The sequence below is a fragment of the Myxine glutinosa genome, chromosome 7, assembly GCF_964187855.1.
Source record: "Myxine glutinosa chromosome 7, kmMyxGlut1.1, whole genome shotgun sequence".
Classification (NCBI taxonomy): Eukaryota; Metazoa; Chordata; class Myxini; order Myxiniformes; family Myxinidae; genus Myxine; species Myxine glutinosa.
In genome coordinates, this window is record NC_136267.1 from 35,857,404 (window position 1) to 35,872,621 (window position 15,218).

At 49.5% G+C, this 15,218-nt stretch overlaps 1 protein-coding gene and 1 long non-coding RNA gene across 3 annotated transcripts in view; both read right to left on the reverse strand.

The window, feature by feature from the left end:
* The window catches only part of LOC137418277 (double-stranded RNA-specific adenosine deaminase), a 51,738-nt gene extending 46,536 nt beyond the window's left edge, over nt 1-5,202 (reverse strand). For both annotated transcript variants that reach the window (XM_068104291.2, XM_068104289.2), the window contains exon 1: nt 4,103-5,202. In XM_068104291.2, coding sequence (XP_067960392.2) covers nt 4,103-4,908 — 806 coding nt within the window. In that variant the 5' untranslated portion in view covers nt 4,909-5,202. The remainder of the gene's footprint in view (nt 1-4,102) is intronic.
* Nucleotides 5,203-7,387: 2,185 nt separating this feature from the next.
* LOC137418278 (uncharacterized) lies at nt 7,388-14,437 on the reverse strand. Its single transcript, XR_010982600.2, has 4 exons — nt 14,257-14,437; nt 13,978-14,133; nt 13,787-13,877; nt 7,388-7,547 (listed from the first exon to the last, which is right to left on the reverse strand). It is a non-coding gene; the product is annotated as an uncharacterized LOC137418278 (long non-coding RNA).
* Between the last annotated feature and the right edge of the window lie 781 nt (nt 14,438-15,218).

Here is a 15,218-nt window from a genome sequence, read left to right on the forward strand (position 1 = left end):
AACTGGAGGGAATCATTTCCCTTGTCTGGGCTAATGGCCGACCTTAAAATAAATATTTTGAGCACAACCTCCATCTTCTCAACTGCATGTTACAAGAGATGGGAGTAAATAGAAGTGTGTGACTTTGCCATCATTCATCTCTTCCCGGCATGGGTGGTTCTGGACGTATAACATTTGCCATGCATCCAGAAAGCCCTCTACCTGGAAGAGATTAAATATACCTTTTCCCGAGTACAACAGAGTCCTGACGCTAATGACAAAGGATGTGCTACCAGATAGCAATCCATACAGCAGTCTATTTGATCATCCAAGTGTTTGCCTCACAGATTGTGAAAATAAAGTCCGTTTACAATCACACGTGTTCATTCTATTCTGGCAGGGCACTGTATGCAATATTTTATATAATATATGCAAATATCCACCTGTGAAGTTTTATGGGAGGTGGACGGAGGTTATGTTTTCACCCCCGTCTATCTGTGAGCAGGATATCTCAAAAAGTTGTGGGTGGATTCGTAAGAAACTTGGTGGACATGTTTGGTGTATGACAAGGACGAATTGATTTCATTTTAGTGAAGATCCAGATCCGGATATGATAAAAAATATTTTTTAATGATTCTTCACCATTGAGAGATTGGGTCAAACCGATATGTCAAGAAGTTGTGGAGGAGTTTTTTTATGTATCCACTGTTGATGCGCGTGGGAGAGCTAATACTAGTGCCCAAACACGTCAGGACGCAACAGCAGCGAGAGGAGGGGGGCACCAACAGCAGAGTTGAAGGCCAAGATGGAGACAGACTTGGACAAACAACGGGTGTGGGTAGGAATGGGGGACAGGGGGCAGGAGAGAATGCAGAAGGAAACTCTCAGGAGTGAAAAATTGAAGGTTGGAAGGAGGAGGAACAGGGGTGAGGTTGGGGTAGCAATGGTAGAAAAGATCATGGTCTTGGATTGAGGACGATCTGAGATGGTGGTGAACAGATTTATGACTAAACTAGGTGGACGAGTTCGTTTGATGACAAGAACAAGCCGATCAGATTTTGGTTCAGGTCCGGATGCAGTTCCGGCTTATCAGTGGGATACAAAACGTAAACTATTCAGCCTGGCGGAGGCATGCGCTCTGTTCCTGTGTCGTTCTGTTATGTGTCGTGGCCAAGTGTCGTTCTGTTACGTCCTGGTCCGTTTCCTGTGCCCTAGCTCCTCCATGAGCAGAGACTGTTGTATAAAAAAGTTGTACTTTGCAATGGTGTTCATGACAGAAATTAAAAGTCAAACAAAAAATTGCAAAGTTCTACTGCAAAATGTCAAGGCCTGATTCCTTGCCACATTTATTACTATTTGTTATATAAACAACCAAATCATTGCAGAGAAAACGTCTGGTGCATTATAGGAAGCAGCGATGCAAGACGGAGCACCATAGGCGGGGATGAAAAGTCAGTCGTTCCTTCTGCACAGCGACCTTCCTTTCTTACACTTACATCCAAGGAATCATTTGCTCGTCGTGCTCCTTGTGATGTTCAACCAATATTGCAAAATGATATATAAATAATTGAAAAGTCACTCATAGAGCAACACCTGGCAAAAGAGACCAAAGTAGGTTGGCACTCAGTAGAGCATACTTTTGACCTCACAAATAATTGGTGGTTGAATTATGTGACCTGATTAATTAGCAAATAGTCTTCAAATTTCAAGTCAATCGGATGAAAATTGAGGATTTTAGAAATTTGAAAAAGTGTTTAGAAAAACCCGATATTCACGTTGGCCTATGTTGATGATATTCAAAAAAAAAACCCGATATTCACGTTGGTCTATGTTGATGATATTCAAATGGATGATATTTTTTTTAAAACCCCGATATTCACGTTGGCCTATGTTGATGATATTCAAATGGATGATATTCAAAAAAAAAAACGATATTCACGTTGGCCAATGTTGATGATATTCAAATGGATAATATTCAAAAAAAAATAACCGATATTCACATTGGCCTATGTTGATGATATTCAAATGGATGATATTCCCCCCAAAAAACCACGATATTCACGTTGGTCTATGTTGATGATATTCAAATGGATGATATTCCCCCAAAAAAAACCCGATATTCACGTTGGCCTATGTTGATGATATTCAAATGGATGATATTCAAAAAAAAAACGATATTCACGTTGGCTAATGTTGATGATATTCAAATGGATGATATTCAAAAAAAAAAAACCCGATATTCACGTTGGCCAATGTTGATATTCAAATGGATGATATTAAAAAAAAAACCCGATATTCACGTTGGCCTATGTTGATGATATTCAAATGGATGATATTGCCCCAAAAAAAACCCGATATTCACGTTGGCCTATGTTGTTGATATTCAAATGGATGATTTTTTTTTTTAAACCCCGATATTCACGTTGGCCTATGTTGTTGATATTCAAATGGATGATTTTTTTTTTAAACCCCGATATTCACGTTGGCCAATGTTGATGATATTCAAATGGATGACATTCCAAAAAAAAAACCCCGATATTCACGTTGGCCAATGTTGTTGATATTCAAATGGATGATATTCCAAAAAAAAACCGATATTCACGTTGGCCAATGTTGTTGATATTCAAATGGATGATATTTAAAATAAAAAACCCCGATATTCACGTTGGCCTATGTTGATGATATTCAAATGGATGATATTTTAAAAAACCCCCGATATTCACGTTGGCCTATGTTGATGATATTCAAATGGATGATATTCAAAAAAAAACCCGATATTCATGTTGGCCTATGTTGATGATATTCAAATGGATGATATTCAAAAAAAAACCCGATAATCACGTTGGCCTATGTTGATGATATTCAAATGGATGATATTTTTAAAAACCCCCGATATTCACGTTGGCCTATGTTGATGATATTCAAATGGATGATATTTTAAAAAACCCCCGATATTCACGTTGGCCTATGTTGATGATATTCAAATGGATGATATTCAAAAAAAAACCCGATATTCATGTTGGCCTATGTTGATGATATTCAAATGGATGATATTCAAAAAAAAACCCGATAATCACGTTGGCCTATGTTGATGATATTCAAATGGACGATTTTTTTTTTAAAACCCCGATATTCACGTTCGCCTATGTTGATATTCAAATGGATGATATTCAAAAAAAAAAACGATATTCATGTTGGCCTATGTTGATGATATTCAAATGGATGATATTCAAAAAAAAAACCGATATTCAATGCCTGGTGTTGGCTTAGCGGTTAGGGTGCCGGCTTGGGATCCTAGGATCCTGGGTTCAAATCCCGGTCGATGGCTGAATTAACGCCAGGGGGGTTGACTCAGCCTGTCATCCTTCCGAGGTCGGCAAATTGAGTACCAGCTTGCTGGGATGAATGATCCCAGTGTGTACCCCGGTTTAGAATAGGTACACCGTATCCCTGCGCATCGTAAGAGGTGACTAAGGGTTGGCATCAGGAAGGGCATCCGGCCATAAAAACATTGCCTCAAACAGAGAACCATGATTGTCATGGGGCCCGCGAGGCTAACCCCCGCTCTAGCGGGGAAAATGGCCTTAAAAACGATCATTCATTCATTCATTCACGTTGGCCTATGTTGATGATATTCAAATGAATGATATTCAAAAAAAACCCCCGATATTCACGTTGGCCGATGTTGATGATATTCAAATGGATGATATTCAAAAAAAAAAAACGATATTCACGTTGGCCTATGTTGATGATATTCAAATGGATGATATTTAAAATTAAAAAAAACATTGGCCGATGTTGATCTCAAAAATAGTTGGTGGTTGAATTCAGTTCACCGATATGTAAATCCTATTCAAATTTCAAGTCAATCGGATGAAAATTGAGAGTTAGAAATTCGAAGAAAAGTGGTTGACCTTTGGCCTATGTTGGCCTTTTGACATAAAAATAGGATTTTGTCGGACCACCAACTCTAGCATTTGGTTGTTTCGTAAATATCGGTTTAAAATTGTGACCTGTAGGCAAGTATAAGTGAGCGGACAAACAAACAAACACACAAACCGGAGTACTTGTAGGAAAAAAATTTTTTGCCAAGTATTAAATAATGGCAAATTGATGTTTCTACCTCGGATTATGTGGTGGCCCATCAGCGGTAAGCAGCACGAAAGAACAATGTCGCCCAACTCCTTGTGCAAACTCCATCAATTCGCTCACTGGAGACTTATCAGCAGCACTCGACTCGTATTCCGATGATAACGAGTCGCCATGGGTACTCTGTGGGCATTGTGAAAAGGTGGACTCGTGGCTCACGTCCATTGCACCAACCCCAACCGGATGTGACGTCATAGCGTCCATGCTTCCCGAGGCTTTCAACACCTTGTACACCTCCGTGTTCAAAAGGTCAGATGGCAGCGGAGGAAGGTCGTCGACACCATTCTTGTTGACGTTTGGTCCATCATCGTCGTTCATGATGGCATCTACCTGCATTTTGCCCAGAACCTTCGGTTTAAAGAGTCCGCCGTCGGAAGGATCTTCAGTTTCGGGTGCACGGTCCATGCAGGTGTCGTCACCTGAAATCGTTAGCGTTTCGGAGAAAACCTGCGGCAGAGATTCATAGGTGCACCTGGAGACCTTAGAGCACCATAGAGAGCCGGGTCTATTCACACGACCGCCAGGAACCACCTTCGAATCACCGTTTCGTGGTCCACTCGGCACCTTGATGTTGCCAGAGGCGGTTGACCAAATCGGGGGAGTACCTTTGATGTACACTACCTGTCCTTCTCGCGCCAGACGGTACAAATGTTGGTTAACGACGGCCTTCTTCAAATGCAGAAAACTAGCAACGTCAATGGCCCTGGCCCTCGGGTTTTCCCGCACGAACAAAAGGATACTCTCGGACTCGCAACGGTCTTCGGAACGATTGCGAATCATTTGCGATTCGGTATCAGGCAGCGGGATGGACGACGTGCTCCGGACTCACCGCCGGTCTTCGTGAGCAGGTGAGCTTCGTGAGCCACCGCATTCCGCACACGCACAAATTCGTCTCAACATCTGGCCTACCTTCACTTCCGTCATACGTACTTCGAACCTCACTTCCCCATTTGAACCATGCCCAACGAAGCCCAAAGCGAAACCAAGCATGTTCCTGGAACTGACGTCATCACGGCAAAAACGTTGACACTGACGTAATCGCGGTAAAACGTTATTGACGTCATCCGGACGTTGGCTGAGCAACACCAATAAAAATTAAATTCAAAATATAAATACAGACGATTTTTTTTGGTTTGTTTGAAATGCAAACGGAACATAATTCTCAGCACATCACGGCATCGGAAAAAGGGAAAAGACCAACCGAGCTTAAATATATAATCTTTCCTTCAACCAAGGGAGCGTCCACAGATCTATCTATTTAGTACGTCAGCAAATATGGTGGACGTCAGTCCGTCAACCCTTTTTTTTTTTTTTTTTGAATACAAGATCGAGGCTCGTGTAAGAGCTAACATCAATCACAAAAAAAACAACAAACGGACATACAAAACATACAAAAAAGAGAGCGGGAGACAAGATGGTGAGAGAGGGAGGCACACAAGTACACCAGAGAACAGGGACATCGGGAGATCTGTGGGAGGGAGATGGCTTGGGGGGAGGAGGCATGGGAAGGCGGGGGGGGGGAGGAGGCATGGGAAGGGGGGGGGGGTAACTTGAAACTTCTTCTCCGAAACTGCTGATGGGATTGCGAACAAATTTGGCACAAATTATATTTGTTGTATTGTGACTAAAGTTTGTTCACGGCATTGAGAAATCGGGGTCTATGGCGGTTTACCGGGGTCAAAGTGGATCCAGGTCTGACCCCCCAAATAGGAATTTAATTTTTCCTCTGAAATTACACACACTATTTCGATGAAACTTGACCACAACCTTCATCACCCGTGATGTACCACAGTTTGTTCACAGCATTAAAAAATCAGGCACAAAGGGAGTCTACGGAGGGTTGCTCCCCCCCCCCCCAAAAAATAGGTATTTGCTTTCTTCTCAGAAACTACGCACGTAATTCCGATGGAACCTGCCAGATTGAAGGTAGCCATAAGAGAAGGACAGGCTAACGATCAGATGGAGAAGTACGAACAGCAGAGCATGATTTGAGAACATGAACACGAAAACCCTCTGGGCCTTTAGCTGATGCACATGCTCAAGGCTTTCTTTCTCACGTGAGAAAGACACAAAATCCAGTAGACAGTGAGTACGAATGGATAAGGTGTAGAGAGAGCAGGTCGAGTTTGGTACACAAGATTTGGAGACAAACACGGAGTTGAGACATCTTGAGTAGAGTCTGTGGTGACGCCCTTTGAGGTGAGGGAGGGCGTGGAGTCGGAGCAACCATTACAGACGGACTTGACGCAGGATCACTGCAACTTTGCACACATCACGTGTGCACATATCACACAGGACAGTGAGGTGAATTACAGGAACATTAGTAGACAATGGACAAATCAACACGCAGTCTATGTGATTTGATCCTCAGATCCCAACACCATGAGTCATTGAGTCAAGCACTCAGAAGAGAACACCAAACAGGTTGAGCTTAAACAGTTTTTGGAGCAGCTGTGGGTTACAATATGAGCCTGGTGTTGGCTTAGTGGTTAAGGTGATGGCTTGGGATCCTAGGATCCTGGATTCGAATCCCGGTCGATCGCTGAATTAACGCCAGGGGGGTTGACTCAGCCTGTCATCCTTCCTAGGTCAGCAAATTGAGTTCCAGTTCACTGGAAATTCCCTGTGTGCCGTAAGAGGCGACCAACAGGGTTGGAGGCAGGAAGGGCATCCGGCCGTAAAACATTGCTTCAAAAAGTGGACCACGGTGCCTGAAAAATGGCCAACCCCCTGCTCTGTGGGGAAAAATGACCGATAAAGGTGGTGTCTCTCTCTCTCTCTCTCTCTCTCTCTCTTGAATGAATGATCGTTTTTTTTAAGGCCATTTTTCCCCGCTAGAGCGGGGGTTAGCCTTGCGGGCCCCATGACAATCATGGTTCCCTGTTTGAGGCAATGTTTTTATGGCCGGATGCCCTTCCTGACGCCAACCCTTAGTCACGCTCTTACGATGCACAGGGATACGGTGTACCTATTCTAAACCGGGGTACACACTGGGATCATTCATCCCAGCAAGCTGGTACTCAATTTGCCGACCTCGGAAGGATGACAGGCTGAGTCAACCCCCCTGGCGTTAATTCAGCGATCGACCGGGATTCGAACCCAGGATCCTAGGATCCCAAGCCGGCACGCTAACCGCTAAGCCAACACCAGGCTATATATCTCTCTCTCGGTTACAATATGCAAACAAAATACAAACCGAACTCTTAATTTTAAATGTTTTTGCTTCACGCATGTGAAAAATAAATACAAAATGTATCCTCTTTAAATATTCCTTTTTATTACAGTCAAAAACAAGACAAAGACGGACAGTGGAAACAAAGTAATGTGGTATAGCATGTCTCATGTCATGACGATGGCGAATGGGAAGTTGGAACTGAACAACCATGACGAAAACCAACAATCTTCCTGGCTTCATGGACCTGCAAAATGGATGGATGCAGTGACTCATGTTACAATGGCAAAGTACATGAGAAAGGAAAACAGTTTTATAAAGACGAGGAATTTCATGGATAATGCAACTGCAAGGGTTTTCTCTGTTATCTTGAAGGAGCTGTGCTCCCACGTAATCGGAAGAATGGACGCGACAAAAAGCTGGAATTCGTCCGAGTTTCTTTATTGTCACAAAACAACTCGGGTACTCTGAAAAGCCCGTTTATCGGGCAGCAATATATATACACACATTATCCCGGAGCGTTTGCCCGGGAAAGGCGAGAGGGGGCTTGGCCGGGCGTCCTGGCCGCGGCCTGGCAAGTCGAGGGCGGGCATGCCCGGGCATGCCCGGGCGTCCCGGACGTGGCCCGGCAAGTCGAGAGCGGGCGTGGCCGTGCGTGCCCGGGCATGCCTGGGCATCCCGGCCGAGGCCTGGCAAGTTGAGCACGGGCCTGCCCGGGCGTCCTGGACGAGCCCGGCATGGTGATCGCTCCGCGTCCTTGGGAGGTGCAAGGCGACTGTGTAAACCCAGCGGTAGCCGCTACACACGTCCCCCCAGAATCGACTTGCACCGGCAGGGTCAATTTGAGGGGGGTCCTGATGACCCGGCCGAAGCGACCCCTGGTGGGTCGCGGGGGGGGGGGGGGGTCCGGTGTGGTGGTGGGCGGTCGAGTGGGGGGCACCGTGGACGGGGGGCGGCCTCCCTGCGGCGGAAGGCCCAACCGTGGCGGTTGGTCGATGTCCACGTGCGCCGGCTTGAAGCGGTCCACCGCAATCCGGTCCGACCTGCCGCCGATGTCGATGACGAACGACTTGTCGTCCCGTCGCAGGACCCGGAAGGGCCCGTCGTACGGCGGCCGGAGTGGCCCCCGATGTGCGTCATGACGCACAAAAACGTACTCCGCTGTGCGAAGCGCTGGGGGGACGTAGGACTGGGGGTCACCGTGGTGGGATGTTGGCACGGGGGCAAACCGTCGGGCGGCCTCCTGGAGGTCCGAGCGCTGGTGAGCTGCGGACCAGTGACTGGTAGCGTCGGGCACGAATTCGCCCGGGACGCGTAGCGCCTGGCCGTAGACAAGCTCGGCGGTGGATGCCCGGAGGTCCTCCTTGGGGGCCGTGCGGAGGCCCAAAAGCACCCACGGCAGCCGGTCGGCCCAACCGCCGTCTTGAAGGCCGGCCATGAGCGCGGCCTTCATGGAGCGGTGGAATCGCTCGCACAACCTGTTGGCTTGGGGGTGGTAGGCCGTAGTACGGTGGCGCTTGACCCCCAGGTTGCGGGCGACCGCGCCCCACAGCTCGGAGGTGAACTGCGGTCCGCGGTCCGACGAGATGTCCGCCGGTGCGCCGAAGTGGGCGACCCAGGTGGCGATAAAAGCCTGCGCTATGTCGGCGGTGGTGGTGGAGACGAGGGGAACGGCCTCCGGCCACCTGGTGGTCCTGTCCACCATGGTGAGCAGGTGTGTGAACCCCCGTGATGGGGGGAGGGGGCCCACCAGATCCACGTTGACGTGGTCGAAACGTCGTTCGGGCACGGTGAAAGGTGCCAGCGGGGCCTGGGTGTGTCGGTGGACCTTGGCCTGTTGGCAGGCTGTGCAGGTGCTGGTCCAATCGCGGACGTCCCGTCGAAGGCCGTGCCAGACGAATCGCGCCGACACCAGCTTCTGGGAAGCTTTCCGGCCCGGGTGGGAAAGGCCGTGGAGGGAGGCAAAGATGCGGCATTGCCAGGTAACGGGCAGGATGGGGCGAGGCTGGCCTTGGGAGACGTCGCAGAGCAGGACAGTGTCCGCGAAGGGGATGTCGGCCAGGCGGAGGCCCGTGTCCGCCGCCCGGAGGGCTTGCACCGTGGTGTCGGTGGTTTGGTCCGCCGCCATAAGCGCGAAGTCCACGCCGAGGTGGACCGCGTTCGCGCTGGCCCGAGAAAGACAGTCGGCCATGGCGTTGTTTTTTCCGGCGACGTGTCGGATGTCCGTGGTAAACTCCGACACGGCGGAGAGGTGGCGCTGTTGGCGGGCCGATCACGGCTCCGTGACCTTGGCCATTGCGTAAACCAACGACTTGTGGTCGACGAACGCCGTGAAGGGTCGGCCCTCCAGGAGGTGGCGGAAATGGCAAACGGCCAGGTGTAGACCGAGGAGCTCACGGTCAAACGTGCTATATTTGAGCTCGTTCGGCCGGAGCTGCCGGCTGAAAAAAGCGAGTGGCTGCCAAACCCCGTTCACCCATTGCTCATGTATGGCGCCCACCACGTAGTCGGAGGCATCCGTGGTGAGGGCGATGGGAGCGTTGAGCACCGGGTGAGCGAGCAGTGTTGCGTCGGCGAGGGCCCGCTTTGAGCTTTGGAAGGCCGCGTCCATTGCTGCGGACCAGACGACGTCGTGCTTGGCCGGCTTGCCCCGGAGGGCTCCGTAGAGGGGCCGCATGAGTTGAGCAGCACGGGGCACGAAGCAGTGATAGAAATTCACCATTCCCAGGAATTCCTGCAGGGCCTTTATGGAGCGTGACGCGGAAACGTGGTGATGGCCTCGACCTTGGTTGGCAGCGGCACGGCCCCGTTCTTGGTGATGTGGTGGCCCAAAAAATCAACGGCCGTCGTGCGGAAGTGGCATTTGGCCGGGTTGACGATGAGGCCGTGCTCGCTGAGGCGCCCGAACAGTGTTCGGAGGTGGAGGAGGTGCTCGGCCCGGGACGTGCTGGCGACGAGGATGTCGTCCAGGTAAACGAAGAGGAACGGCAGGTCACGCAGCACGCCGTCCATCAAGCGCTGGAACGCCTGAGCCGCGTTCTTGAGGCCAAACGGCATCCGTAGGAATTCGAATAAGCCGAACGGCGTGATGACGGCCATTTTAGGGACGTCGGCCGCCCTGACAGGTACCTGGTGATATCCCCGTATGAGATCGATTTTTTAAAAAATGACCCGTCCTGCCAGACGGGCGGAGAAGTCTTGGATGTGCGGGATCGGATACCTGTCGGGGGTGGTAGCGCCGTTAAGGCGGCGGTAGTCGCCACATGGGCGCCAGCCGCCCCCTGGTTTTGGGACGATGTGTAGTGGCGAAGCCCACGCGCTATCGGAGCGCCGCACGATGCCGAGGTGTTCCAAAGCGTCGAACTCGGCTTTGGCCACGGCGAGCTTGGCTGGGTCGAGGCGGCGGGCTCTGGCGTAGACCGGCGGGCCCGTGGTTGGTATGTGGTGCTCGATCCCATGTCGTACTGCGACGACCGAAAACGTCGGCCGCGTGAGGGCCGGGAACTCCGTGAGCAGGCGAGCAAACTCGTTCGCCGCCGGGAGGGCGCATGCCAGCTCGGTCGGAGCGGAGCTGCTCAATGTGCATACCAGGGAGCTGAAGGTCTCAGCGTTGATGAGGCGACGCCGTTGGACGTCCACCAGCAGTCCGTGTGCGCAGAGGAAGTCGGCGCCTAGCAGAGCCATGGGCACGCTGGCGGTTACAAAAGTCCAAGTAAAGCGTTGGCCGCCGAAGCAGAGGGTGACGTTGCGCGGGCCGAAGGTGCGGATGGCCGATCCGTTGGCCGCAACCAAGGAGGGGCTGCAAACTGCGGACTGCCTGTCCTGATCGGAGGCGGGTATGACGCTCAGTTGGGCGCCGGTGTCGCACAGGAAGCACCGTCCGTACGCTTTGTCCATGATGAACAGTAAGTTGCCCGTGTGGCCGGCGCTCATGGCTGGTAATGAACGCCGGCCCGACCATTTCCCGGCCTGCCGAAGGTGCACGGGGGTCGGCATGTCCGGGCCTTCTGTCCGAACCTGGCATGATAGTAACACCACGCTTGGTCAGGTGGAGGCCCCGGTCGTCGTGCTGGAGGTGGTCGGCTCGGCGTTGCGGCCGCCAATTGCGTCGGCAGTTCGGTCGTCGACCGTGCCGGGTGCGCCATGGGCGTTGCGTCGGACGGCGGTGGGCCCCAGGTCACTGCTGCAATACGTTGGCCTGCCGCGGAGATCTTGTCGGCTTCCCTGGCGAGGGCACGGGGATCCGTGATCGTCGTGCTCGCCAGGGCGAGGCGTACCGGGCTAGGCAGCTGACGGAGGAACAGCTCCCGGAACAGGAATGCCGGAGAGTGCTCGCCGAGCAGCGAAAGCATGTAGTCCATTCGCTCGGACGGGCGCGTGTCGCCGAGCTCGGGCAGGTCGAGCAGGCGCCGTGCGCGTTCCGCCGATGGGAGGGCGAAAGCGTCGAGGAGGAGCTTTTTAATCGCGCCGTATTTGTCAGCGGCTGGCGGGCTCTCGAGGAGGCTCAGGGCGCAGGCCGCGGTGGCTGAACCGAGCGCTGCTACCACATGGTGGAAGCGGGTGTCGTCGGCCGTGATGCCTCGCAGGGTGAATAGGGAGTCCGCCTGGGCGAACCAAACCGCCGCGTGAGCCTCCCAGAAGGTAGGCAGTTTAAGGGCAACTGCCGTGTCCATGTCGGTAGGTCACCAATGAAGGAGCTGTGCTCCCACGTAATCGGAAGAATGGACGCGACAAAAAGCTGGAATTCGTCCGAGTTTCTTTATTGTCACAAAACAACTCGGGTACTCTGAAAAGCCCGTTTATCGGGCAGCAATATATATACACACATTATCCTGGAGCGTTTGCCCGGGAAAGGCGAGAGGGGGCGTGGCCGGGCGTCCTGGCCGCGGCCTGGCAAGTCGAGGGCGGGCATGCCCGGGCATGCCCGGGTGTCCCGGCCGAGGCCTGGCAAGTTGAGCGCGGGCCTGCCCGGGCATCCTGGACGAGCCCGGCATGGTGATCGCTCCGCGTCCTTGGTAGGTGCAAGGCGATTGTGTAAACGCAGCGGTAGCCGCTACAATCTTTTCTTTTTCTTTTTTTCCTTCGCCAATCTAATCAAAATTGAAAAAAGTAAATGGTTGATTTATCCACATGAAAGAGGAAAAGGTGCTGACGTTTCAGTCTTAACCTTTTGGCGAAGTAAAAGAGAGAGACGGGAAACGGGAAGTGATTGATAGAGGGTCTGTGACGTCACCAATGACCTCACATTCGTCAATATTTCCAATCATTTTACCTGCACCACCTCTAACGTAATTTACTGCATTTCATGTTCACTCCGCAGTAAACTCTATGTCGGTGAAACTGCAAGACAGCTTGGAGACTGGTTCCAGAAACATCTCAAAGATGTCAGATATAACAACAATGACATCCGTAAATCGGTCTTTTGCCATTTCAACCTTGCGGGACACAATCCATCACATGGCAATTTCTGATTCGACTCTTCACAGCAACAATGACTCCCAGAAACTTAAAGAATAGCACTTCATCTATAAACCTGGAACATCAGGACCAAAGTTTGAATGAAAAGTTTTCCTTCTGCTGATATCATACCAACCAACACACACCCAGCCTTTTTCTTTGCCTTTTTAATCCATTTCATCCTTCTTCTTATTCTGCTTCATATGCCTCTTTTTATACCTCCATCGACGAAGTCGCCAGAGGCATTATGTTTTCAGGTTTTCCGGCTGTCCGTCCATCCGTCGTCCGTGATAGGTTTTCATTTAACCGTAACTTGAGAACGGCTGAAGGGATCTTAGTCAAACTTGGTGCAGGTATGTATAATGACGTACAGATGAACTGATTAGATTTTGGGGTCATGAGGTCAAAGGCCATAGGTCATTTTAAATTTTAAATTCAAAATCATTTCAAAATCCATTTTAAATTCAGGCTGCAATACAACAAAATGTGAAAAAGTCAAGGGGTGTGAATACTTTATGAAAGCATTGTAAGTGGTGTAAACTGTAAAAGGCATTAAGGGTGGTGTATTTTATTTTGAAAAGTGACCAACAAAGGACTGCTGATGTTACAGCTGTGTTTCAATTATAATTCAATTAACACAGAATTTAACTTTGAATATCTGCAGTGATTCTGCACAATATTACAAAAAGGCATATCAGGGTGCATTGTGAGTTCCCTGATGTAATTTGTAAAACGCATTAAAAGGATGCCAGAAATAATCGTCCACCTTGCCAACATGTTTTAATATTGTGGAAATTTAAACCTTGGCTGGAATTATTTAAAATCCCACATCACGAACAAACCGTGACGCAGAAATGGTGGAAAATGCCTCCCAGTGTTCCTCTCAGCTAGGAGGTGTCCACCCAGCCCACTCCACTGCGGTGTTTCAGTGTAACAATTTATACTCATCACTTCTTCGAAAACTCACAGAGAAAACCCAGAAATTTCTCTACCATCCTCACGCCCACCTCCCCCAATACTTTTACATACCTTGTGTTGATGCATCACTTTTGTTTTGTTGTCGTGCTGCATGGAGCTCCTTCCGCATCTCAGATATCTTACAAAGCAGGTCAACATTCTCCTTTGAGGTAAACAATGACAGTCAGTCGAATTGTAAGTATAGTAGGAAAGGGACGTTTCCAATGTTTTTCCTTCAACATGTATTCAAATTGTTTGCAAACCTTCAATGCATTCAGGGTCTCACTGTAGCTGCTTGTTGCACCAGACACAAGATTGGGGCCCCGGGAAGCCAAGCCCTGCTCCAGGAATTTCCTCTATCGCCCAAGCTCAGCCTTCTCTTCATCCTCTGGACGATACTTCCATTCATGACGTCTGGTCTTTTGTGACAAATAAATGATGAATCCAACTTTTAGAGCCCTCTTGCAACCTATATAATCCTTTATGATGGCTTTAGTAACATGTAACTGCAACACGATTTGCTTACTGAGACGCAACTCTACCTGTGGATATTGAGTATACATTTTCTTTAGGTGGGCATGCAGAACAATGGGCTCTTGGAGAAAGTCCATGCAGGTTTGTAGGTCATTGTTCAACCGGATCAACAATATACGCTTATCATACACCTGCACAGATAACATGTCCGCAAACAAAAGGTAAGACATACAAACAACAATGCATCACTCAAACACCTCTTTCCAGTCCCAGGCTATGCCTGCTCATTTTAACTTAAATTGCAAATCTCCCCACAAACAATGTCACACACTCATGCACCTGTATCATTAAGCACCCAATCAGGCTATGAATCCACCTCACCCGTAAACCATCTAGGCCTAGGGTGTCAAGGGAAAGGGGTGTGGCAACACAGTCAGTGTCCCAGAGGTACACGAGCAGAGTTGTTCTTATACAACCACTCATATACATCCATGTCATATACATATACAATATACATGTCATGTTATGTCATATACATGAGGTACATATTGTTACGGCCCGCGGATAAGGATGTTGGTGTGCCGAGCGGATGGCACCGCGGCCTAACAATTACCCCAACTAACCCGATTCCCGAATGTTGGCCGGATCGCGCCACAGATATTCAATATGTAAAAGACAAAAGCGACACGGATGTGAAGAAGAAGAAGAAGAAGACGAAAAAAAGGTTGAAAATACTACTAAATTTATTCCTACTATATACAGGCTCAAAATAACCAAGGAAGAAGGAAAGATAATAAAATAATTTATAGAAGATTTTAGACACAGTGCAACCTGGCTTATACAAACTTAATTAAATACCCAGGGACAAGACACACAGAACAAACTCACGTACACAAGAAGGGTGGAAAGGTAGGAGGTGGATGGCTGGAGGGAGAGGAAGGTCCAAGGGGGTCCTGCAGCACGATCGGCGCATTTAGCAGCCGCCGTTCCTTCGCGGCCCTGCTCAAAACTGCCGTCCAGGCCCCAAGCG